This window comes from Achroia grisella, unplaced genomic scaffold (genome assembly GCF_030625045.1).
Source record: "Achroia grisella isolate CSIRO2021 unplaced genomic scaffold, CSIRO_AGI_Agris_v1 utg918, whole genome shotgun sequence".
In the NCBI taxonomy this organism is placed as follows: domain Eukaryota; kingdom Metazoa; phylum Arthropoda; class Insecta; order Lepidoptera; family Pyralidae; genus Achroia; species Achroia grisella.
In genome coordinates, this window is record NW_026713067.1 from 2,073,776 (window position 1) to 2,099,778 (window position 26,003).

Sequence of the window (26,003 nt, forward strand, 5' to 3'; positions counted from 1 at the left end):
GGTGCACTCGCCTACGCTAATATACGCTGCCGGGGTACCAGTGGACAGTTACAAGATGAGTATGAGGTCAGGTCAGTTAGCTCATCGTGGCAAATTCATCAGGAATTTAACATAATTGTTTCCAGTGTAAAATCCCTTTCCCCCAGATTTTATAGATTATTTTATGGTATTCATCATCATCGCAGCCCGGAAGACGTCCACTGCTGGACATAGACCTCCCCCAAAGATCTCCATTTTACGGAAAAGAAAATATTGCTAAAAGTCAAATTAATTACACTAGCAGTATGATACCGGATTTCATTGAACGGAGAATAATGTAAGTGTTGAAGGTTAGTATTGATGTGCATTGGAAACCCCGTTAAACCTACACCCGTGTCACAACTCTCGGAATTTGAGATATCATAAAGAGGATGTGTTTTTTAATGTTTGTAACATGTCTCATTTATAGTGCTTACTGATAGATAACGTTAAATAAATAAAGTCAAAAACTATTTGACCGATTTCGAAAAATCATTCACCTTTAGAATGCTATATTGTCTCTAATATAGACTACATTAATTACTAGAAAAAATTACAAATCTTCCTAAAAAAATTCTATAATGTAACCGGAAATTACTAAAAAAACTAACCTTTACTTTTTACTTGTTTACCGAAAAATATTTAAATAATAAAAGTGAACCATTGCGAAGCGGGGCCAGTCTCTAGTAATGGTGAATCATCATCATCATTATCATCATTTCAGCCCAGAAAACGTTTAATTCTGAACAAATTTCCTCCCCCAAAGATTTCCACGACGATCGTAATAGGTAAATAAATAATATAAATATAAAAAAAATTGACAGCCTTTATTTGTCCGTAACTGTACACAACTGACCACCATAAACAACGACTCATCCCACGTTTTTGATCTCGTTCCAAGTGACGTCACCGCCATATTCCGTAGATAAAACCGTAGCGGGCCGCTAGCGAGCCAAACTCACCTCGCGGCCGCTACGGCGTAGACGTGCTACGCGGACTTGTGGTACGCGAGCTCACTGAAAAGTTTCACTCTGGAATTACATCACTTTGGTATGTATTTCTATGATAAAATTATTATTACGTATAATAGTGAATAAATAAAAATTATAAGTATTATTGTTAGAAATTGTAATAAAAAAGTGTGGTGTGATATTTTAAATATTTAAAAAGTTTAACGTAAAGTCGCGTAAGAATGAAAATAATTACAAAATAACTACTACTCGAAATTTTAACTACGTATCTTCTTTATATGATTAATCTTATATAAAAAATATTGTTACAACTTAAACATTATTGCAGGTTAATTATTTAAAGGAATTATTTGCCAGTTTTACTGAATTTCGTGCTATTAGTGTCAGGTGGGTAAATATATGGTAAATATATAATATAATATTAACATATAAATTTTATATGTTATTATAGTAAGAAAGATAAACAAAACTACAATTTACCAAATTTTTTTTATTTTTGTTTCTTAATTAAAACATACGTTGTATAATGAAATAAGTCTATCGATAACAATGAAAGTTAAGTACAAGAATGAATACACTCGTTTCTTATTTAATATGTTTGAGAATACTAGATACAAAACTAAGAAAAAGTAAATCAATTACGTCCATTATCTTCCCAAAAAATGGCAGATAAAACGTCTTAATAATATAAGAAAAGATTAATTGTAAGAATTGTCTAATTCCATTTTGTTATAAATTTAAAGCGACAAAATTAATCTTACATTAATTAAACAATAATGAAAATAACACGTTAGTCTTCAGGAACAGCAATGCACTCAGTGTATCACGGGCATCAGCCTGTGATAAAGATTTTATGATTAATACCTTTACATCAATCGTTGTGCTATTAATGTTACATAAGTGACTGATATTTGTTATCTGTTCGGCTTGCTGCTTATTTGTCACTTTAATGAAATGATCTTTATTGTTCCTCTATTAGAAAAAAGAATTACGTAAACGAATACGTATATATATATGAACCATAACTAACAATAAGATAGAGGTAACCATGAGCGATCTTATCGCTAAATAGCGATTTCTATGAGGCAATCTTAGGATGGAGAGGAGTCTGGTCGAGGCATTTTTTTATTGAGTGTTTTGGGCTATTGTCAGGTGCTAAAACTATATAACTGTATATTTATATAACTAATATATATAACTAACTATAGCACTGCCATAGATATATTGTGCTAGCCCTTCTTCAAAGTTCGCTACCTAGACAAGAATCGATGGGTATTTTTAAGAGAGATGGTTTTTGTCATCTATATATATATATATATATATATATATATTTTTTTTTTTAAAGGAAATATTTCGTTTATCCATGAGTGGGCTATAACCGCATAGGATGTGTAGTGGTGTTTCCTCTTCTGCTAGGCAAAATCTGCAAATGAAACATAACAATAATGAGTTATTAATTAAATCATATAAAAAAATATAATATTTTCTTTAGTATACATAAATTAAATGTAGTATTAAGATATTATAACGGGATAGATATAATCCATTACTTTATCTATACCATCATAACATCGTAATTCAGACTCCCATCGTTAACTGGGAGTATACTTAGCTATAATAAGATAATTATACCAGTTCTAAAGTAATGTCCTCTCCCAACGACAGTAATAAAATATATAAGGAGTAAAGATTTGGATCGTCTCCAGTTTTTAACGGTATTCAGTTAAATCGGAGATAGGAAATAATTTTCGCACCAAAAGGCGCGCATTTAATGCTCATAGAAAGTTATTAAGTATTTATTAATTACTAGTACTGCCCGCTGTTTCACCCGCATTAAATTAATAGCCTATAAGCTATATTGATGTATAAACTATATTATTGTAAAGTTTCATTAAAATCCATTCAGTAGTTTCTATGTGAAAGAGTAATAAACATCCTCTCACGACAACCGCGTTTATAATATTTGTAAGATTATTATAAACTAGCTGACCCGCGCTGACTGTCTGCAGCACACCTACATGACATTTATCATTATATTTCGCCCAATTTACATAATATCTTTTAAAATTATAGCCTATATGTTATTCTGATGTATAAGCTATATTGTTGTAAAGTTTCATTAAAATCCATTAAGTAGTTTTTGCGTGAAAGAGTGACAAACATCCAACCATACTCATAGATTTCCACGATTATAATATTGACAAGATAATACTGAATTTTGCAATATATTATTATATGTACTCACAATTTCAATATTTGAACTCATATAGGGGCACTCGTTAGCTTAAAATGATGTAATTTAAAAGGAACGAAATGAGTTTATTTAAATTATTAGTACTTAGACATACTCGCAATTCTATTATGGAATTTCATTAATATAATGGAAATAATAAATTAGAAACAAGGAATGTATGAAACTTCTTAAATAATGTCTCGCTAATTAAATAGTCTAGGAAATTACATTTTGTCTCTGAAACTTTTTTAATCACTATAATTCGCAGTGAACAATGTTTTAAATTCGAAATATTTATGCCGCATTATTTAAAATACGATTTATTAAGTAAAGTAAGTAGGTACCTTATCAAGATGTTTGTCACTAAAACAATGTAATTTCTTTCCATACTTTATTGTTGAAAATCGTATGAATTTATATGCTTTATAGTTGACTGGGAGAAAATATATTCAGTTGTTAATTAAGTCCGCACTTTGAACTTTTTTAGTGTATTTGTGCATTAAAGTTTTAATAATATAAAATAGATATTCTCTTATTTATGCTAAAAACTAATTATACGGATGAGACTTTCATAGCGTGATTTACTTAGACTGAAAGGTGAAGAGTTCAAATATGGTCTAAACAAAAAAAATGTTAAACTGATTCTCCAGTGATTAAAACAACGACAACCATCCGAACTAATGAAAGAGAAGGCGGTAGTCTTACTCTCTGACACTTTGGGTTATACTCAGTGAATTGTCAGTCATCGGCCATAATTTATTAAAATTATAAATTCTATTAATATATATTTTTTTTCTACAGTCTTATGGTCAGTACTCTTATTAATTTGTTTTCTTGATTTCATTATATTAAGTTTTTTATTTTTTTTACCCCTTATAACCGTTTACAGTTCAGTTATGATTACTTTGTTAACAGCACAGAAACAAACCTCGATCCGCTTATTTGACAATTAACAACTTGTCATTTATGGTTTCTTATTGGTCGTGTAATGCAATGATAATGTGTGTAATGTGTTTTTTATTCATTTAATGTATTTTTAATACATAATTAAAAAAATAATAGCGTTCTGTACTCCCTCTCTATATAAATGTGCGTCATCCGTCCGTGCAATTTTACATAGTTTTTTTATTCACTTATTAGTGTAATGATAAAAAGGTACTGTTATATTTATTATATGCCAAAACTAAACTGCAATACTCTACCCAATAAATTACTAACTAGAGTACGGAAATTAAAACCTCAGCATTTCGTGTGGATGTGTATTTCCAACCACAAGCATTGGACGAATAATGCCATCACATCTAATTCTCAATGTCATGTTTGTGGAGGAACATTGCAATGTTTAAGTTGTTGTAATATTGAAATAAAAAATATTTAGAATGTATTGTATACTGAATATTAGTAGTGATGCCACGGAATGTTCCAGAAGAAGTGCAAAATTGTATGCAATTTTAAACAAAACAACATCGATGTTCCATGCGTGACGTTCCAAATTTGAATTTTATTATTTTATTTTTAAATATATTAAATGGCTATATGCGATCGTAAACACATCTAAATAAGTAGGTATTCTAGATGCCCTCAGTATTCTAGCGATTTAGCACCCCGCCGTACTTATGTTGGTTTAATTGCTCTCACAGTATAAACATTTGTATACATGAGTATGATTGTTTGTATTGGTCTGAGTGTTTACTAGGTACGTATGTATTTACAAAAAAATGTACATGTTTAAGTATTTATATCAGTAGTTTAGTACTCATAACACAAGATTTGTTTAGCTCGGCACTAGGTGGCGTTATTATATGTTTATAATTATGAATTGTGTATTATAATTATAATTTTAGAACTAAGCAATTCCTCTGTTGATTAATGAAAACTACATGAAATTATGTTCAGTAGTTTTTCAGATAGAAATAGAAAAGATATCATACTTTGTTTTCCTATTAACAGGCACACCAAGCCGAAAGGTAGTTAGTATTCCTGAAGAATTTTCCCGCAGAAGGAAATTTGCAATTAACCCACGTGATCAATTTAGTATGATATTTTTATATATTTTTAATAATTCTATTTTTAATAACGTGGTTAAGATAAATCCGTGCTCTACCTGGCCTTCGTCTTGATTATATCCCTAAATAACTGTGTAAAGGTACGAAATAGTAAAAAAGATCTACAAAAGTCAAAGTTAACTCTGCGAAAGTTTCCCCGGAAATCCGGTTTTGTTTAGTGAGTATTTAGGCTTTACCCGACAAGTAATTTCCTAATGAAAGTTTTATATTTATTGAAGCACAGCCGTATCTCGCATCGTTGACTACGCTGAAAACAGTCTATTTTATTCGATAATAATGTAACTTTCTATAGGTGACAGAATTTATAGAATCAATTTTTTTATGAGTTTGTTTTTTTTTATTATGTAATTGGAATAGAAATGAAACAAACAGACATCATACCTATTGAAATAGATGAAATGAGATAGGTCATGCTTTCTGAGAATGATATTGAATGAACTAAATGACTTTTTATGTTTTTTTCTGTAAGGAAAACAACAGAAAAAATTGAAACATTATTATCACATACACTATTATACATCTTTATTATTTTTTTCAGTAAGGAAAACCACAGAAAAATTAATCATTATTAATACGTACACTATTATATCTTATTAATATTTTAACGCAAAATGTTATGAGTATGGACAAATGTTTGTAATTTTTTCACGCAAAAAATACCGTACGGATATTAATGAAACTTTGCAGTAATATTGGTTATACATCATAATAACACGCAGGCTATAATTTAAAAAGAATTATGTAAGTTGGGCGAAAACATTTATCATTATAAATGTTAAGTAAGTGTGATGCAGACGAAAGTTCTCGTATCACAATGTTAGCTACTATACTCTACCGAAATAGCTTAACCGATTTTTATGAAATTTTTTATGCATATTCAGTAGGTCTGAGAATTGGAGATCTACTATCTATTTTTCATACTCCTAAGTGATAAGGGTTGTCCATCCCTTACATTTTGTTTTATAAACATAATACAAGCATGGTTGAATATTCATATTTTTTTATTCTACCACTCATTCGGAACGCGGACTCATCACAAGAAGAATGAGCATGAATCTTGTGTGTTGCTCTTTTATATAAAAGTTGTTCACAATTACATATTTAAGAATTGTGTGAATACAAACTGCAAACAGCAAAGTTGGTATAAATAAATAGTTAATTGAGTAACAACATAAATCAGACATAATTATCAGAGCAGACCAGCCCCTACACATAGAAGTAGATTTGTTTGCTCTTTGTCATATAACTTTCAAGTATGATTAAAAGATATTTTGTAAATCGAATGCTGTGGTCAGCTCAAAGGCTAACTAGTGACAGACTACCGTCTGCGGTCAATGTCCAACTTACCAACTTCATTTCGGACCTCTACCTTCGTATCGCTATTCTACAACACAATACAAAAACTTAATCTTTAGTAACTAACAAGTTCATCCATGAAGTTATGATAAGATTATCTAATCTAGTTGTAATATTACATTTAAGAGTTTGAGTTATAGAGCTAATTTCTGTCCTTTTAATGAGGTTATCACATTAATTACAGTTATAGCTTTTAAATAAGAAACATAGAAGATGTTTCTTATTTAAAAGCTATAATTGGTAACTATATATATATATATATATATATATATGTTTAGTATATTTGTAAGTATTTTTAAAGACCTATTTACCTATGTTAGGTAAAATTATAGGTTAGTCCTCTCCCACCACTGCCCATCAACCGCTTTCTGTTCTTACCTAATGGTTAGTTGGTAGAGAATGCCATGTGACAATAAGCTCGCCAAATTGTACAATTTTTAAAAGTGCAATAAAGAATAAATAAATATGTTTATTATAAGTAAACGTTTTATATATGATGAATATAAAGATATTATGTTTAAAAATAACAAAGAGAGCAACCGTGTCAAAGACTACAATTAACAAAAATAGAAATAGAAATAATCTTTATTCAAATAAACTACAAGCACTTTTGAATAGTCATAATTCTACCACTCATTCGGAATGCAATTCATCAAAGAAGAACGAGCAAGAAACTTGTGTGTTGCTCTTTTTAATAGATATTTTTTTATACAAATAATTACAGTATAACAAGTAAGAGGCATGCGATAATCAACATAGAAATCGCTACGCACTCATTATTAGTGTAATTAGATAATATTGTCTTAAAATACTTATAATTCGAAAAAAAATACAAGTTTTAATGAATTTTATAAAAATAGTGTATTCATTCTATTATTCTATACACCAAACTAACAATACAAAGTAGTAGAGATGCATCTAAGTTAATTTATTTTATAAATATTACTATATTCTTATTATTTCTATTGTATTTTAATATTTATTAAGGTAGGTTCGCCGCGTGCCATGTTATATTCAAATATACCTTGGGAAATATGGGCACGTCAATTATGGCATTCACTATAACATCAACAACCGACAATACCTATACATGTTAAAAGTTGTATAGCTACTATACAATTTACATATTATATTATATGCCTATTATTATATTTAGCAGGGCAATGATGTCTGAGATACATATTTTGCGTAATTTAGACACTACTTGGTATTTGGACTTGTTATTAAATAGTTTTAAGAACTATTGCACTATATGGTTCCTGATATAAAAACTTAGTTAAGTCCATTTTGTAACTGTTTTCTGCACAATAACGTTATTATTATTTTTATTCATACATTTTGTATTCTCGAATTTTGTCGGTGTTATAGTTTACAGTTACAGGTCGGACTGACCAAGTAATTCTAATTATTATGTTCCACCATAATAGTATGTGATTCTAACTTCCTATGACTTTAAGTAACAATGAAAGTAAGTATAAATTAATTAATACTAACACAGATAACATAATGTTACATAATAATAGTGTAATGAATAAATTATGTCCACTACGGTGACAATGAAGGTTACAGTAATATCTCTAATCCTTCCAACAACTCAGAATTGTGTACTAACTTTGAAATTAGTTAAACTGACTATTGTTTCAGGCTGTAGGGTCAGAGGTGCTCTAAACCTTTGTTCGTATATCCGATCCGGGACTCGTCATCAAAGGTATATGAGAGCACGAACGAAATGTCCGGCATTGGATATGTCATTCGTCATAACCCTTTGTTCCAATATACGGTAGGATTATATAAATGTCGTAATACTAACAATAAATAATAACTTCACAAATATTCTCTAGATGCGATAATCAGAAGCATAGACAATTTTTGACGGGCTGAGACACTAATTAGGACATCAGTCATGATTCTTCAGTGATGAAAATCTTACTAATATTATAATACTGATAGATAGATGTATGGCGTGACATGATTTTACTTTTTCACGTAAAAACTGTCGAGCGGATTTTGATGAAACTTTACAATAATATAGCAATATACATCAGAATAACACATAGGCTAGTATTCGTATATAGATGTACGAATACTAGCTGTGTCCGCTACGATGTACGAATACTACCTGTAAACTCGCCATTTCAGCTTGTAAATTAATGAAGCTGCGTCGGTGACCTAAATAATATGCATCCTCTTAAAAATATCTTAACACTACTGTTTTGTTTTTAAGCCAAATATTAATTCCATATTCCGAATACCTTCTTAGTATAAACAGGTTGTATCAATGGCTTGCTTACTGGAGCAAAGGACGCTTGATATTACTGGCCACTAATAAAAACATGTGGCCACATAAATCTCGAATTTAAAAGAAAAAAACATAATTGAAAATAAGAACTGAAAGAAAAAGGACGCTCCGTATTTTTACTATTACTGTATTGTTACTAATATTACTGTTTTTAATCAAATATATATTCTAGAGTGCGTGGCCACTAAACTGTAGCACAAATTCGTAAGAGGTTCCTAAACTTGATCGTAAAATGAGTAAGTTTGGTGTTACTTTGGTTACTTTGGGATGTTCGCAGTGTGAAAGACGTTTTTACTAGGCGAAATCGTATTTCTCCTTCCTTGTCCATTAATTATTTTCTTTACAAAAAAGTACACTATTTATTTTTATTTCTTCTTTATACCCGTTCGTCATCCGACAATATATAACTATACAATGTATTGTGCTTACGCTCCGGTTACTAGTAATTGATTTTTATTGTTATCTGAATTTGACGGATGATTGAACTATACTTCCTTCAATAATAGAAATTGGATGGAATTATTTTTAAAGATAAAACCGCCATTTCTAATTCTGCACATACTAGTTACAAAACGCGGTTTTAGTTGAATTGATTAGAACTTCGACCACAGGCTGAGTAGTAAATATTACAATTGATATAAATATCTCATATCATAATTAAGTTATTTTAATATTCTGTATAATTTTATTTGTAATTAATTTATAATTTATAATAAGTTGAGTTCCCTGCCAGTTCTTCTCAATTAAGGTAAATAACTAGCAGAACCGGACGGTAGGGGTAGTGATAAAAAATATGACGTGCCTCAGTGGCCGAAGGGCCTATGTGAATAAATGATTTTGAGTTGAGTTGTTGAGTTGAGTATGAGTTTATTAAATAACACTGAACACACCACATATACAATATACTTAAAAAATACCCAGACCGATAACAATCTTACTCATGAATACAATTGATTGCACTGTGTAAGAAATCGAACCCGCTACCATAGGAAGTAAAGTAAAGTGCTAAACCGCTAGACCACCGAGGCTGTCAATATATATACTACAAATAAATACAATACACTGTAAACAAAGTCACTATTTAAAAATTAAAAAGGGGTAGGTAATCGCCGGTAAACTTACGTGACCTTTGTCAAAACGCAAAGCCGCAGTAGGGTGTTAACTTAACTAGACTTAATCTTACTTCAGTGTAGTTTATTTGAAATTACTAACTAAATTCTGTAGACATTATAATTAAATTATAGCGTAATAATTATTATTTTAGGCTGGTTTAGTACTATAACTATCTTGTACTGTTTAGTCTGTTTCAATTTTAATTTATCTTCAACTTACTATAGGTACGTTTATGTTACTGCGTGTATTGGCTATTTACACGCCGCTTCATCTTGACCCATTATATATCCACAAGTATATGTTTCCAACTAATAGAAATGCATATGTTTATGCATTTCTATTAGTTGGAAACATATACTTGTTACATATTCATTTGTCATTACATAGTATACAAATTTGTAGAAATGCATAAACATCATTACATAGTATACAACAAAGTCGCTGTCACTGTCTGTCCGTCCCTATGTATGCTTAAATCTTTAAAACTACGCAACGGATTTTGACGCGGTATTTTTTTTCATGGATAGAGAGATTCTAGAGGAAGGTTTATATATATATATATATATATAATATGTACATCCGTGCGAAGCCAGTAGCTAGTATTAAATATACCATAGCCTCATTGCTAGAAATACGAGTCAGGTAAACCTCCAAGCGGATCCATCATTTTTAATTCTATTGCGCTATGAATGCGCTATGATAGGAATTAAAAAATATATATAAACACACAGTTCAATTCAAACAAATATTCGCATAAATACAGATTAATATAGTGTAAGAATCGAAAACGCGACAATCGCAAAGTGAGGAAGTTGTCTACCAAAATTGTTAAATATCGTGGAGCGTTTTAATAAAATACAATACGCAACCTACATAGCTGTCAACATAAATTTCCTATCACATCTTATTCACGTTATATTAGACGCTGTGAGTTAATTAAACATAAAAAGGTCTTTGTACGACCCATACGTGTCACACACTACTCCTATATAGAAGAAAAGTGGAAATAAAGTCTTGGCTATTGTGACTTTATTGTTTTCTTTAAAGAATATCTCTAAGATATAGTTATTTATGCAGTAGCAGTATATATGCACTTTTATGCACTTTTGAATATGAAAATTAAGTCAAAAGTTCATAAATGACTTTAAATAATAATTAAAGGTATCCTTCTAAAGAGTTTGGTTTAAAAAAAAACAAACTGTTTAGAAGGTTACGTTTAATTGACACAATGAAATGTATAATGACTATAAAACTACAATTTCTTTATTATATATCTTTAAATCCGGGTATCATACAATTATATGCAATTTGACAATATAATAAAACATTTAAATACAATATAACAATATAAGCTCTCTTCAATATCTAATCTCTATACAATATTATTTATTTTTGTCAGCATTTCGGAGCCAAAGAAATTTTTTTTTAATATGGACTAAAGGCAACGGAACGATAAAGACGACTAAAAGTTATGAGAGTTATATTTACATTATTAGAATTAACAATTTGGTACAAATTATAAGATTAAAAGTGGGATATTTAACTCACACTTTTCTATTTCTATCGCACATTATATTAGACGTGGGAAGTTAATTAAACATGTAAAGGTCTTTGTACGACCCACTACGCCTATATGGAACAAACGTGGAAATAAAGTCTTGTCTATTATAACTATTGTTATGAAATAAGAAATATTTACGGAAATGAAATGAAATGAAATAAGAAATATTTATAAGAAAACAATACGGTATATTAATTACATAGTAATTAGTGAGTTATACATTATGGTTTTACAATACAGTAATAAATATTATACTAACATAATACTCAATTGTACAGTAATTATCGAAAATATCATCATTAATATATCTACAATTATTTTGTCAGTCACTAATAACTTTCTTAATATATTCGTCATGATCTTGCACAAACTTTCACCCCTACTTTCACCCCTTATTTTACCCCTTCCCAATTTATTTTTACAACAACTACAGTCTATATGGATCCACTTCTTAAGGTGTAATCAGGCGTTTAGTTGTGAAAAGATTGATTACAGTCGCATTTACAATATTAGTATGAAAATAAGAACACCAGAGCCAAGAATACATTTGAAGGGACGAGTTGAAAAGCGATATGCAAGTCATAATGGATAATATAAATGCAACATCTTCAGCCGAGTTGAATTGACTTACAATAGCCTCCGGCAGTCATCGCGGTCGGGAAGTTACCGTATCTTGACTGTGAGGACGGTTTGATGTTATATTATGTATGTATAACATTTAACCTATCTATTTATTGTTGAATGAATGAGTAAGTGAAAACTTTATTGTAAATCACACAGAAAATACTGTTAAATAGATATAAATGTAATGTAAAATATAAGCAATGTATGGTACATTGCTAGCAATGGCATTATGGTCAGGTTCACCTCCATGCGGTTCATCCTGGAAACCATCATGGTGAATTGCCACTTGCCAAGATGGGCTAACCGACCTCATTTCATGCTCATTTTAACTTCCTCTATTGGTGGCAGGGTTGCCAGTGTAAACTATTATCCCATTATCATTCATACTTGAAAACAGTGGTTTAGTATTTATGATCGCGGGTTAGATGATTAAAAACATTAGTATTTATGAGTATGATTGTGTGTTTCCTATGTATATTATATATGTATTTACAAAAAAAAAATATGCATATATCTAAGTATTTATATTAGTTAGTACCCATAATATACTTTGGATATAAACAATATGTTTAATAATAATATAATTAATAGTAATTAAAAGCTCTGAACAATTCACTCAGATTTATCTAGTCCCAAGAATAGCTTGTGTTATGGATACTAAACAACTGCTAGCAATACTTAAACACATTTTTTTTTATAAATACATTATTAAATATACGGAATCTATTTATAACTCAACTATACAGTTATTTAATATAGTAAATTAGCTCTATTTGGTAGTTTATATTCACATAAATGTAAAGTTGTGGAGCAATTGTTTATAGGGAAACAAGCAAGTTTCTTGTTCAATCCACTTGGCAAAATCTACATTCTGAACGAGAGGTAGAATAATAAAAATAACTAAAAGCAAACAATAGAAAAATGGGAATTTCACTACAACACGAAGTTTATTTCAAAAAAGTATATTATTCTATTGTTTACTATGATTATCATTATTAAACATATGTATATAGATATATGTACATGGATTTGTATTTGGGAATTATTCAAAATTATTTTCTATTGTAAAGTTATTTAGATTTGAATTTGAATAATTCGGTTATATTATTCGCTTATATAATGCAATTGTATTGGATGTACTAAATTTGCACTTAAAGCACTATTTAGATTAGATCGTTTGTTCACCTTACTTTATAGACAGTTGCACGTTTTATAATACTCATGTTACCCTACTTAAAAGAGGGGTATTGTAAGTTTGACATGTATAATTGTTTCTCTGTTTCATTATAACTCCTAAACGAATGGACCGATGTTGGCGCGATGTCCTTGTTAGCTGTTGAAAGCTTACATAATCAAGATTGTTCTTAACTGCAATATGTAAATGGTTTTTCATTTGTCTCACAATGTCTTCGGCTATGATTTTTAGGATAAAAGAAAGTGCATCTCTGTCATTACAACTAATGACAATAATAATAATAAAAGCTATACAAACAATCATATCATGAATAGAAATCGTACCCGCGACAATCGGAAGTAAAGTGATCTGCTAAACCGCTAGACCATCGAGGTCGTCATCACGTCAAATTTTGATAAGGTTCGTTAAATTTATTTTATTTGCCTTAGATTTTTGCTAAGCGGTAGAGGAAACATATGCGGTTGTAGCTCACTCATGTATGAACTTAATATTTCCTTTGAAAAGTTTATATTCTATCCTGAGCAGATAAAAACCATAGCTCCTAAGAATGTCCTTTAATTCTTGTCCCTGACAGGTCTAGGTAGCGAACCTTGAAAAATGGCGAGCACAACATATCTATGTAGGTCGCAGTACTACAGGTCCAGGCACCTGACAATAGCTCAAATCCGCCAATAAAAAATAGTATAGTTCGGTAACAAAATGATTGCTGTGATATTAGATATCTATTTTAAACATTGTTTGCTAGATAACAGATATAAGTGCATATCCTTGATACGCTAGAGTCAAGATTGAATCCCAGGACCTCTCTCCCACACTCGTTACTCAATCCATTAAACTAATGATATGGTATATAGTTATTTATAAGTACTAACATGCACGTCTTGAAATAACAAACACGCGTTAGAGCCACCGAAGCATCTTAATTAATAGTATTTTATAAATAACTAGCAACTCGCCCCGACTTCGGGTGTACATGTGTACATACATATCTACCCAGGTGTACATGTATTATATATATATATATGTTCCTCCTGAATCACTCCATCTATTTAAAAAAAAAAACAGTTCAAAATCCGTTGCTTAGTTTTAAAGATTTAAGCATACATAGGTACGGAGAGACAGCGACAGCGACTTTGTTTTATACTATGTAATGATAATATCTTTACATATTATAAAACAAAGTCGCATCAACTACTCGCTTAGTTTTATTTTTGTAATGAAATTTATAGCCTATATCCTTGCAGAAATCTTATTTATATATACAAACCATAAATACCAAAAATTCCAAATTAGGGTCAGAATATTGCATGTGAAAAGATAACCAGTGGACAGACACAGTTATTTCAGGTATGTTTCACATACAGATTACATGTTATTAAATATTTTATAAGAGTACACTGGTACAATATTAATATGTAATCGAGACTAAATTACACTGAAAGTAAAGATTCCTGTACAAATAAAATATAATAAAAGTAGAAATGTACGCGACACCTATAATATATATAATGAAATATTTTATTGTTATATAATTTTACATGTTCATATATCTGTCTCGTTTTGACATGACGATTATTATGATTGACACATATTATTACTTACATGAAAACGGAAAGTAGTAAAAGTCACATCAGAAAAAGAACTAATGGTGACGATAGATAACTGTATTTTTTCGTCTACCTGAAATTACAAACAAACGATTCATTCAAATTCGAATTCAATAAATATATCTTTATTCATGTAGGTCTATTACAGACTCTTGTTATGTCAAATCTACCGTCAGTTCGGAATGATTTCGAGATGATAAGAACTGACAAGAAACTCAGCTCGTATGTTCATTATCATTGTTTCATAACCGGAGAGCAAGGATGTTAAAGAGCTCAGTAACCGTAACTGAATAAAAGTTAATATTAAAAAATTAATATCCGTAACCGAAATTATCCGAAACAGATATCATATCCGCATCCGTATCCGTATCCGGTATAATAATCATTCCTTTATTCGAAACCTATCCGTATCCGATTTTCATATCCATAACATCCTTGCCGGAGAGTAATCAGATATATAATTTAACACACATAGTCATTTTGCGGCGATATACTAGTTTTGAACTCTCGATTTTTTCTTGCTAATAGAAGATCTTCTTCTGTACAATACGAAACCGCGAGTTTGAATTATAAATTCAGGAAATCATTTCGCACTTGAGAATATAAATATCTCGTAGTATTTTTTCCTTTAAAGTCCATACTTTAAAGGAAAAGAAAATGAATCTTGAAGTTGGTGTAAAATGTACGAAGCCACTAATATTACAAGGGATATGACGTTAATCTGACTCGGTATGTTCAGGGAAAACTGTATTTTCACTGTGCTTTAAGAGTTTATTTGATTGAAAATTACAAAGAAGAAGGAACAGCTAAGTATTATATTGCATTGCAAACGGACATACGTAAGCAATTATTTCAATAGAGATGTTAGTTTAGTCAGGACATGCAATTTTTTTATTAGAAGCATCAATTATTGAATAGTATCTATTGAACTCCGGTATTCGATATATAATAACAATTTAAAATTATCGCTATAACATTTATTGAAATAGGAACTTCATATAAATACTTATGAATAGTATTTTTTTATTCTACCACTCATTCGGAATGCAGACTCATCACAAGAAGATCGAGCAAAAGAATGCCGGCAAAAAAATATAAATTAGAAACAATCTAATTATACAGTAATATTTCAGTTATAATATAAAGTATCCATAAGAAGGACATTTAGAATTTAATGTAAGTTTTTTTTTATTTTCTACATAATTTTAATGGCAAACACATGCGTTGTCATTTCCGAGCTCATATAAGTGAGATACACATGCATACGAATTTTAAGACTTAAAAGTTAAGGAAATAACAAATTCACTATAAAGAGCTAGTAAGTGACAAACATATTACAGTAATAACTTCTCGCAAAGAAACCTTCGCTAGATCTGTAAATCCCATTACATAGAAGCAGATTCTTAGATAGACATGATAGCGCCGAGAAAGTGCAATCGATACGTCAGGTCAAACTGCCAAGTCTCAGATAATAGTGTCAGTAATAATTTTCCTGCTTTATCAGATTGTATAAGGAATCCAGCTGGTGATTACATTTTCCAAGTCAATTTTATACGTAATACAAAGAAATGAGGTGCGAAGTTAAGTTTGATGATGCTTCATCGTGGATAGACGTCGCATAATGTTCAACACGCGAGACGATATTCAACGCATCAACTTAATGTATTAAAATGAAAGGTGAAATGGAGGTTCTGTTAATAAAAGTGCGAGGTTGGGGCGACGCCGATTAAACGGACTATAACACTACACACCATCCTAACCAACATGTGTGTGTGTGAAGCTTCCTGGGTCGCTTCTTCCTGTAGTGAAATCAATAGCAGTGGTAGGAAGCTTCCTTATAGCAGTGGTAGGAAACTTCTTGAATCGCTTCGTGTGTAGTGAAATCATATAGCAGTGGTAGGAAGCTTAATGGATCGCTTCTTAGACGCTTCGTGTGTAGTGAAATCATATAGCAGTGGTAGGAAGCTTCCTGGATCGCTTCTTAGATCGCTTCGTGTGTAGTGAAATCATATAGCAGTGGTAGGAAGCTTCCTGGGTCGCTTCTTAGATCGCTTCGTGTGTAGTGAAATCATATAGCAGTGGTAGGAAGCTTCCTGGGTCGCTTCTTAGATCGCTTCGTGTGTAGTGAAATCATATAGCAGTGGTAGGAAGCTTCCTAGGTCGCTTCTTAGATCGCTTCGTGTGTAGTGAAATCAAATAGCAGTGGTAGGAAGCTTCCTGGATCGCTTTGTGTATAGTGAAATAAGAGCCGACCTCTCTAGTGCGATCGCCGATTTTAAACAGCCTACAAGTTCTAAAATTGAAGGGTAATTTAGTAGTAGTGGTGGGTTTAGAATTAGGCTGCTTCGTGTGTGGGCCGTTTAAACAAAATAAAATAGTTTATCTCGATACTAAATTAGAAACACTCATAAATATGTATTACATATATTGTTGACTACAAAGTAATCGAAAAATGAAACTCCTCCGTCGACATTCATAAGATTAATTTAGTAATATTTTCTAGCGTGTTTTGTTTTAATAAAAAAATACTTCACCCAAGGTATTTATTTAAAATTTCATTATTTTAAAATTGCTTTGTCGATGGCAAGAAAAAATACTATATAAGAGTTCATTATTACATATTTTATTCAATATACGCAACACGTTTGCGCACTAATTTCTAAAATAATTGGATCTCATTTAGATGATTCTTTGTTATCCGACACGTCTCGCGCCTTTATTGTTTTTTCGTGGAATCATTTGGTTAGAGAGTAAAAATGATAAATTTGTAATCCTATAAGTTAGGCAGATACTATAAGGAAATCGGTGGTTTCGCCCACTAGAAAATTTCTTTTTTAATAGATATCTCAATACATATTATATAATACATAATCTAAATCAGATAAAGAAAAATTACGTGTACAAAATTTTTTATCTTTATCTTAACTTAGTATTTATTATTTAAAATTGTATCGTAACAAATATTATAATAGTTATAGAAATTAATTATCATAAGTTGGTAATCAAATATTGACGACCTCGGTGGTCTAGCGGTTTAGCACACCGCTTTGCGTCCGATGGTCGCGGGTTCGATTCCTCGCACGGTACAAACATTTGTATTCATGAGTATGATTGTTTGTATCGGTCTGGGTATTTTCTATGTATAATATGTCTGTATTTACGAAAAATGTATTTGTATCAGTTATCTAGTACCCATAACACAAGTTTTAGCTAGCTTAACTTAGGTCTAGATGGCGCTGTGTGAATTGTCCTGAGATCATTATAAATATTATATTGTTCCAAATTTCTTCCCTTATCCCTTATACTCAAACCTCAAACGTCTAAATCAGATCTTGGACAGTTATCCATTTCAATTAAAATTTCTTAACTAGTTATGTTCGACTCCTTGTGCATCTATATATGTATACGCCATATTGTTATTGCTGATATAATCCATAACAATAAATAAAACATGAATATGACTGAACTTTTTCATCTAACTATTCCAGTTACAGTTATGGTAATGAAACTAACAGCCTCGCGCTGACATTCCGGATGACTAAGATCTTCTACGTTGCTATCCAGTATTCCACATTAGTATCTGCATATTTATTTATGTAATTATAATATCAATTGTTAAAAGGTATCGCTTGAAACTCTCCATTCAACACGCGACGGTTGACTGAAAGAAAATGCTATCAGGCATTAAGTGCAATTTTGTGTATAGAGGAATAGAAAAATAAATAAATCTAGTAATTTCTGTACCCCTTTTACCAAGAAAGCAGTTGTAGAAAGAAAAATATAATTTAAAAATATTTTTAATTTTTCACTTTACTTATTATAAGTTGATGCCATGAATACTAACACTGACTTTCAGCTTTGTACATCCTTTAGCACTAACCCTGTATACAATACAAATAATATAATTTAATTTTAGTATGTAACAGTCTAAAATTGGAATTGAAATAACAGGAGCACAGTAATGTGTCACAATGTTTACAAATAAGTAGTGAATCAACAACCCTCGAATGATACTTAATTGTTGAAGGAATTGCGTGTACTGAACCTAATGGTATATTGTTATGATTCTATGTACAAGTAAATAATGACTTTATTATATTATACATTGGAGTGTAATGTCGAATGGTACTTTGAATGTACAGTTCAATAACAAATATACCATCAGGATTGTTATCTTGAAGTAATCAGAGCAGTCAACTGTCAAAGTTGAGTGTCTTACCAGTTCTTATGAAATTATAATACTACCCCAATCGGGTGGTAAATGTATTAAATAGGTATAAAACTATTCTTTATATACTAATGGAATTACATTATTTTGTTTATTTATTCTACAATTAACATGTGTGAGGCCACAAATATTCAGTACGGAAACTTAACTACCGTTACGACTTTCTATACTGGTGGTCAAATTCCGACAGTTATTGAGTCCAGACGTGTACCTCTGAACCAGACATCATCAGACACTATATTGAGATTAAATATAAGCTATATTCAGTCAGCCAAGTGTTGTCCGAACTCTACTCCTATTAAACTCATACTATGCTCCCAACATCAACGTGTATGTTACTACACTTATATAAATGGATGTCAAAGTTGACAAACCTTATTCCCGAGAGACTCAAGACATAAAAGTACAATTAATGTTTTGTTATCGAGCGAAGTGCAATCAGAATTATTAACGTAGTTCGTTATCCGTTTGAACGGAGAAATCAACCAAGATATGAACTTTGTATAGCGAATATATTATTGTATGTATGGATATTTAGTTCAAAGAGATATTTATTAAAATAGAAATAGTATTAATTGCAGCACGGTAATGAAAAAAAAATATGGGATTAGACTGACTTATTTATAACTATAGAAACAACTTATAACTAAACCAATCAACCATTTGCAAATACTAGTTGTCGACAGGAATTAATTTCAATAGTATGTAACCGTAGTTAAAGTACAATTTTCAATTAATATAAAGAAGTTTGTATTTGTGTAAGTTAACGTGTGTAATGTTTTTTTTAGATGTATTTTTTAAGCATTATCATAAAAATAAAAATATATATTACTGTATACTCCATAAAAATTTTGATTGTGCCTTATTTACCAAACTTTTTTTTTTTATGCGTGATGTAAGTAACTACGCCGGGTCATTTTCTTCTACTGTATTAATATTGTGATATAATAATCTATTTGAATCTTTAACATATAATTAGTTAAAACTTCCACAGACTTCTCTCTGTCGATTGATGAAAATTCATACATTATCTTTTGAGATTATTGTAAACTAGCTGTGACCGCGGTTTCACTCGCGAGAAATTTATATCCTATGTGTTATTCTGATGTATAGCTATATTATTGTAAAGTGTCATTAAAAGTTTTCAGTAGTTTTTACCTGAAAGAGTAACAAACATCCATATATACTCACAAACTTTTGCGTTTATAATAATAGTACGATATACAGACAGACGATACCTATATAAACTTTGTAGGGATATAAATTGGTATACAAATTTGAATGATATTTCATAAAAAGTTAAATGATATCTTAAGAATATTTTAAATGTGGTGTGCTAGACCTAACTAGTATCTGAAAATAATTTCATTTCTTAAGTAGCTATTTGGAAGTTTCTATTCACACGAAATCTTAAAAATGTAATTATTATTATTTAATTATTTATTTCAGGCAACTAGGCCCATATTATAAGTACCTTATAGACTAACATACATATGAAATAATATTTTAAAACTAATATATTGATATTATATGTGTAGTCACGGTACTGACCACGCCAATTTGCCAGGATAGCGTCAATACACAACACCCTTCGGTGCTGAAGAAGTTTTGTTTAAAAGAGCAACACGCAAGTTCTTTCAGCGTTCAGCAAGAGTCAGCGTTTCGAATGGGTGGTAGAATAAAAAAATATAACTATACAAAAGTGTTTATATTTTTTATTTAGGTTTATTTCAATAGATATTATTTATATTTCTATCCGAAATCTCGTGAATACTGCCGATGGCTACAGGGCTACTACATGATAGTATATTTAGGGCATGTTACTTGTTGCTAATATACCTTTGTATCGGTGAAATATATTATTTATTAGAAATGATTTAATATTTCTTGAGTATATTTATATATATAGTACTAGCTGAGCCGGCAAACTATGTTTTGCCATATAAATAAAAATCGCTATTAAAAAATAGGGGTTGGTGATAGAAGGTAAAAATTTAGGGTTGTATGTGTCTTTAAAAGCCTAATTATAATAAAATAAAATAAAACATTTTGTCGATAAAAAGAAAAACAAATTTTTGTTGTGAGCCACCCTTAACACTTAATTATTAGGGGTATAAAAATTAGTTATAAACCTATTCTCAGACCTACTGAATATACATATAAAATTTCATCAAAATCGGTCAAGCCATTTCGGAGGAGTATAAACATGAAACACTGGTTTCGTGAAATATAAAACAAGAGAATTTTGTACATATATTAGATTAGTTACAAATATTTTTTATGCTACGATGGTAAACAAGCATCCAATGGCCCATCTGATGGTAAACGGCTACCGTAATCTATGGACGCCTAAAACCAGAGGCAACACGTGCGCATATAAAATATATGTGCGCGATAAATAATAAGCCAAGATAATTCATACACTGCCACCTAGTAACTTTACGGAGCTTATATTATGGGTACTAGATAACCGATAGAAATATTTGGATACATGTCAATATATGCATATTATACAGAGAAAATAACCAGAGGGCTAATTATGTAACACGATATGAAATTGTTTCTATTGAAGTTGTGATGCAATATTAAATAATTTCAATTCAAAAAATGCGATCAAGTAAGATCGAATGACGGCAGCATAATCCATTTCTATCGTAAAACACTACGATGAAGTTGCAGCGGAATATTGTTAATCCGACCAATTTAAAAAATGAGTACATTAGATAGCTTATACCTTTAGAGGGATACATACTAACAATCTTGAATACATGTTTCAAACCCGCGACCATTTGAAGTAAGGCGCTGTTAAACCGCTGCACTAGACCACCGAGGACGTCCATTATCCATTGCAGTGCATAAATCTAATCTATCTTTATATAATATTGGTTTAGACTTAGATGGCAGGTTAGGTATTTTTTGTAGGAAGTTAGTCTAAACTATCTGTGTACCAAATTTCATTAAAATCGGTTCAGTAGTTTTGGCGTGTAAGCGAGATAAACAGACAGAGTTACTTTCGCATTTATAATATTAGTAAGGATATAAAACCGAGAAATTCAAAGATTTGTAATGTATCGCGTGAAGTCGGGACGCGTAACTAGTACACATATAAAGGTTGATCAATATATACCCAACACTTAACTGGTCAATGCATAAATACGATTTATTGGTGAATAAAAACGGCATAAACAAATTGTGCCCACTCTCAGAAAACACACAATTTATTGTTACGATCCGCGACTCGCATCAATCTACAACAATCGATTTTACGAGTGTGTCTTCATTATGCTTTTATAGTTTTTACGTCTCCTAAAGTGGCTGGGTCTATATATGCTCGTATTTTTCTTTTTATCATGGCACCCATAACTAGTTAGTACTATTCGTATGCGAAGGTTACCATTTCACCACTTTATTTCCCATTCCATTTATGAAAAATAAAAAAGAAATAAATCATGTAAAAAAAGAATTACGTACCTTCTACCATTGTTTAATTCCAAATTAAGCATATTCAATCTATACATCAATATTTAATTTATGGACAAGAATAAGACTGAAATAATATATAATTATTATTTCGCAATCTTACTAATATTCTAAACGCGAAAGTTTGTGCGCATCGATGGATAGATAGATGGATGTTTGTTACTCTTTTACGAATAACTACTGAACAGATTTTGATAAAACTACAGAATAACATTTAGGCTATAAATATCATGCGAGTGAAACCGCGGACTCGGCTAATAAAATAAAGTATTTAAATATTTGTTATGGAATATATTAAAAAATTGTGAGATAATTTCTTTAAACAGGTATTTCCCCCTCATCGAGAATGATAAGCAATGTCATACAAAATTAAATAAAACGTATGTGTTATCGCGGAATTTGCGGGCGAGTCAGGCGCCGTCTGGTCTGCGAAGCGATTTGAGGCCGAGCTCCGATACGTAAAATGACTGTGCGCTTTAAACGCCATCCTATTTAAAAAACTACCGACAAATATCTATTCGAGGTCAAAGTTTAATTTATTATATTTAAACTATCGTTTCTCCATATTTTTTATGTCGTGACCCACGAGAAAGCCCCAAATTTAAGTAAAACTCTTGTGACTCCCTATTATGTTATCATTTTATTGAATTAAAGTAAGCTATAAGTTTAAATTGTCATATTATTTATTACATCTTAATATTTAGTTTTATAACACTACACTACAATTAATTTCTTTAATAAGCGGATCTTTTATACCTATATTTATGTATATATGAAACATCTTCTTTAGAAAGTACACACTCTATCCTGAGGAGATAAAAACCATCACTCCTGAGAATATCCTTCAATTTTTATCCCTGACGGGCCTAGGCAGCAAACTTAAAACAAAGGACGTGTGATACATCCATATAGGTCGCAGGTTCTCGCACGGAGTAATAGCTCCAACCTCTTTAATAAAAACAAAGTATTTAATTTAGTATCAGTAACTTTACTGCTGTTGAAGCAGTACCGGTAGTGTAATTCTACATATCATCTCACAAGATTTCTCTTTTCATTAGATCCCCATCAGCCATCATGAGGAGCTGTTCCCGAAGCGTAGCAGTGTTGGCTGCGCTATGGCTGATCGTTGGTGCCACGTCCACGCCTGTTAGAAGATCTCCAGATCTTGAAGCAAGGCGGAGGAGTGCCATCGACCGCAGTATGATTAGGTGAGGATTAAATCATGATTAAAGAAACCTTTGTTATTTAGGTAGGTAGTTTTAATATTGACACGATATGATTAGATAGTAGAACTGATAAAGAATGATGTGAATGATGTACTGTAATATCGCATGGGATAGTCAGAGGCACTGCCATTTATAGTTATGGTGAACGGAACACTTGCTTTGCTAGATAAACCATGATACATATTTTTTTGGCTTTAAATATCATAGTTAATATGACAACATAAACAGTTATGAATAAACTATTTCATGAAATTGCACAGTAATTGTCATATAATAATATAACTGATCGACATTTTATAATATATTACGCTAATAACGTTAACGTAAACATCATGATAGTCTAATCAGACAAATTAATTCATAATTAATAATGTCACAAATAATTAGCACTCGCATCGTAAGATTGTATTCAAGAAACGTATTTATAATAACAAGAGTAGGCACTAAATAGTTACGTATTTTTTTTTGCATGAAACAATAATAAAAAAGAACATTAATAAACACTATATATTATATACAAGTTCAATATATAGAGGTATAGTAATTGCTGAACCCGTGATTTAGTACCCGTATAATTTTTTTTGTACACAGCCCGATTGTACTAAAACTATAAACTTTAAATTGTGACTTATGACAATACATTAGTGAAAATTAGATCCAAATCAGGAAATCTGCTATCGAGCAAGCAGAAGCGCATAAACAAACAGGCAAAGAAAAAAATCATTCTTTTTTATTATATGTATGGAACATGTATCATAAAATCTTGCCTCAGGTTCGGGAGGTCGTATCCCCCAGAAATATCAGCAGCTGACATCCGAGAAAGTCTTCAGCGTCCTGTACGCCGAGGCAACAGTTTCCTCCGCTTCGGAAGATCCCAGCCAATGGCACTCAGCACTGACGACCTGGTATCATTACTGAAAACCTACGGAGATGATTACGACAACGCCAAAAGATCAGCCAGCTTTATTAGACTTGGCCGTAACCCAAGTTTCATCAGACTCGGTAGATCTCCCGACGAAGACAAGACCGGTTATGAACAAAGTTCTGAACTAGTAGTTAGTGGCTATCCTCAGAGGAAATCGAGAGCGCGAGACCATTTTATCCGACTCGGGAGAGACAGCGAAGAATTGAACGACCGAAATGAATTCGAAGATGAAGCTAATGAGAGAACGAAGAGAGCAGCAGAAGTGTGTGAAGATTGTCAAGCGTAACTTGTGGTCACCAAAGTTATATATTGATGATCATTTCTGCTATTATACATAATTTTTTCACGTGAAGGTATTGTGTCAAATAGGAGAAATTGATTATCATGATTATTTACTATACGACCCTTTTCCCCTGTTACAATTTGTCTAGTAAAATCTCTGCATTTACATCAAAAAGAATAGCTTTGTTTCTTTTTGAGTAAAAACGTACGGCAGAAATACCTTATCATACCATTCTTATTTTCAATTGGTTTGTCATTTGTTATTTAAAATATTTGTATATAATTTCATTGTGATCTTTTTAATAATTATTAATATTATACCACTTTTTATTATGCACTTTTGGATACCTTTTCTATCTGTTTACCTATATAACTAATATTAATTATTTTTATATAACCTTTGTATTACTAAAGTAATATATATATATATATATATATATATATATATATATATTACTATTCTGTATTATATACTCATATTTTAAATAATATTGCAATTAATTACTTTTGTTTTTGATTGCTATGTCCCTTATAACTAAATAAAATACATAATGATTTTAATTAAACAACTGTCGATCTTCTAATGAGCTAAGGACGTGGTGCATTGATGTATATGAATTTTAAAAGTTATACGTACAATATAATTTATTTTACGTTGTGATATAAATAGTTATATAATTATAGAACAATGTTTAATATAGAGTATTATAATAATATTATTTTAATATAATATATATTGCATATAAAACAAAATTAAGCAAAATGCGCTTATTTTATTATGACCTAAATTACAACAGTAATATAGTGAATTTAATTGTT

The 26,003-nt window shown here is 30.8% G+C and overlaps 1 protein-coding gene across 1 annotated transcript; it reads left to right on the plus strand.

Moving 5' to 3' along the window:
* Positions 1 to 982: 982 nt before the first annotated feature.
* On the plus strand, positions 983 to 25,417 carry LOC131854014 (FMRFamide-related peptides-like). The gene is made up of 3 exons (XM_059205137.1): positions 983 to 1,068; positions 23,810 to 23,959; positions 24,750 to 25,417. The coding sequence occupies exons 2-3, from the start codon at positions 23,826 to 23,828 to the stop codon at positions 25,186 to 25,188; spliced, it is 573 nt and encodes a 190-aa protein (XP_059061120.1). The 5' UTR covers positions 983 to 1,068; positions 23,810 to 23,825; the 3' UTR covers positions 25,189 to 25,417.
* The last annotated feature ends 586 nt before the right edge of the window (positions 25,418 to 26,003 follow it).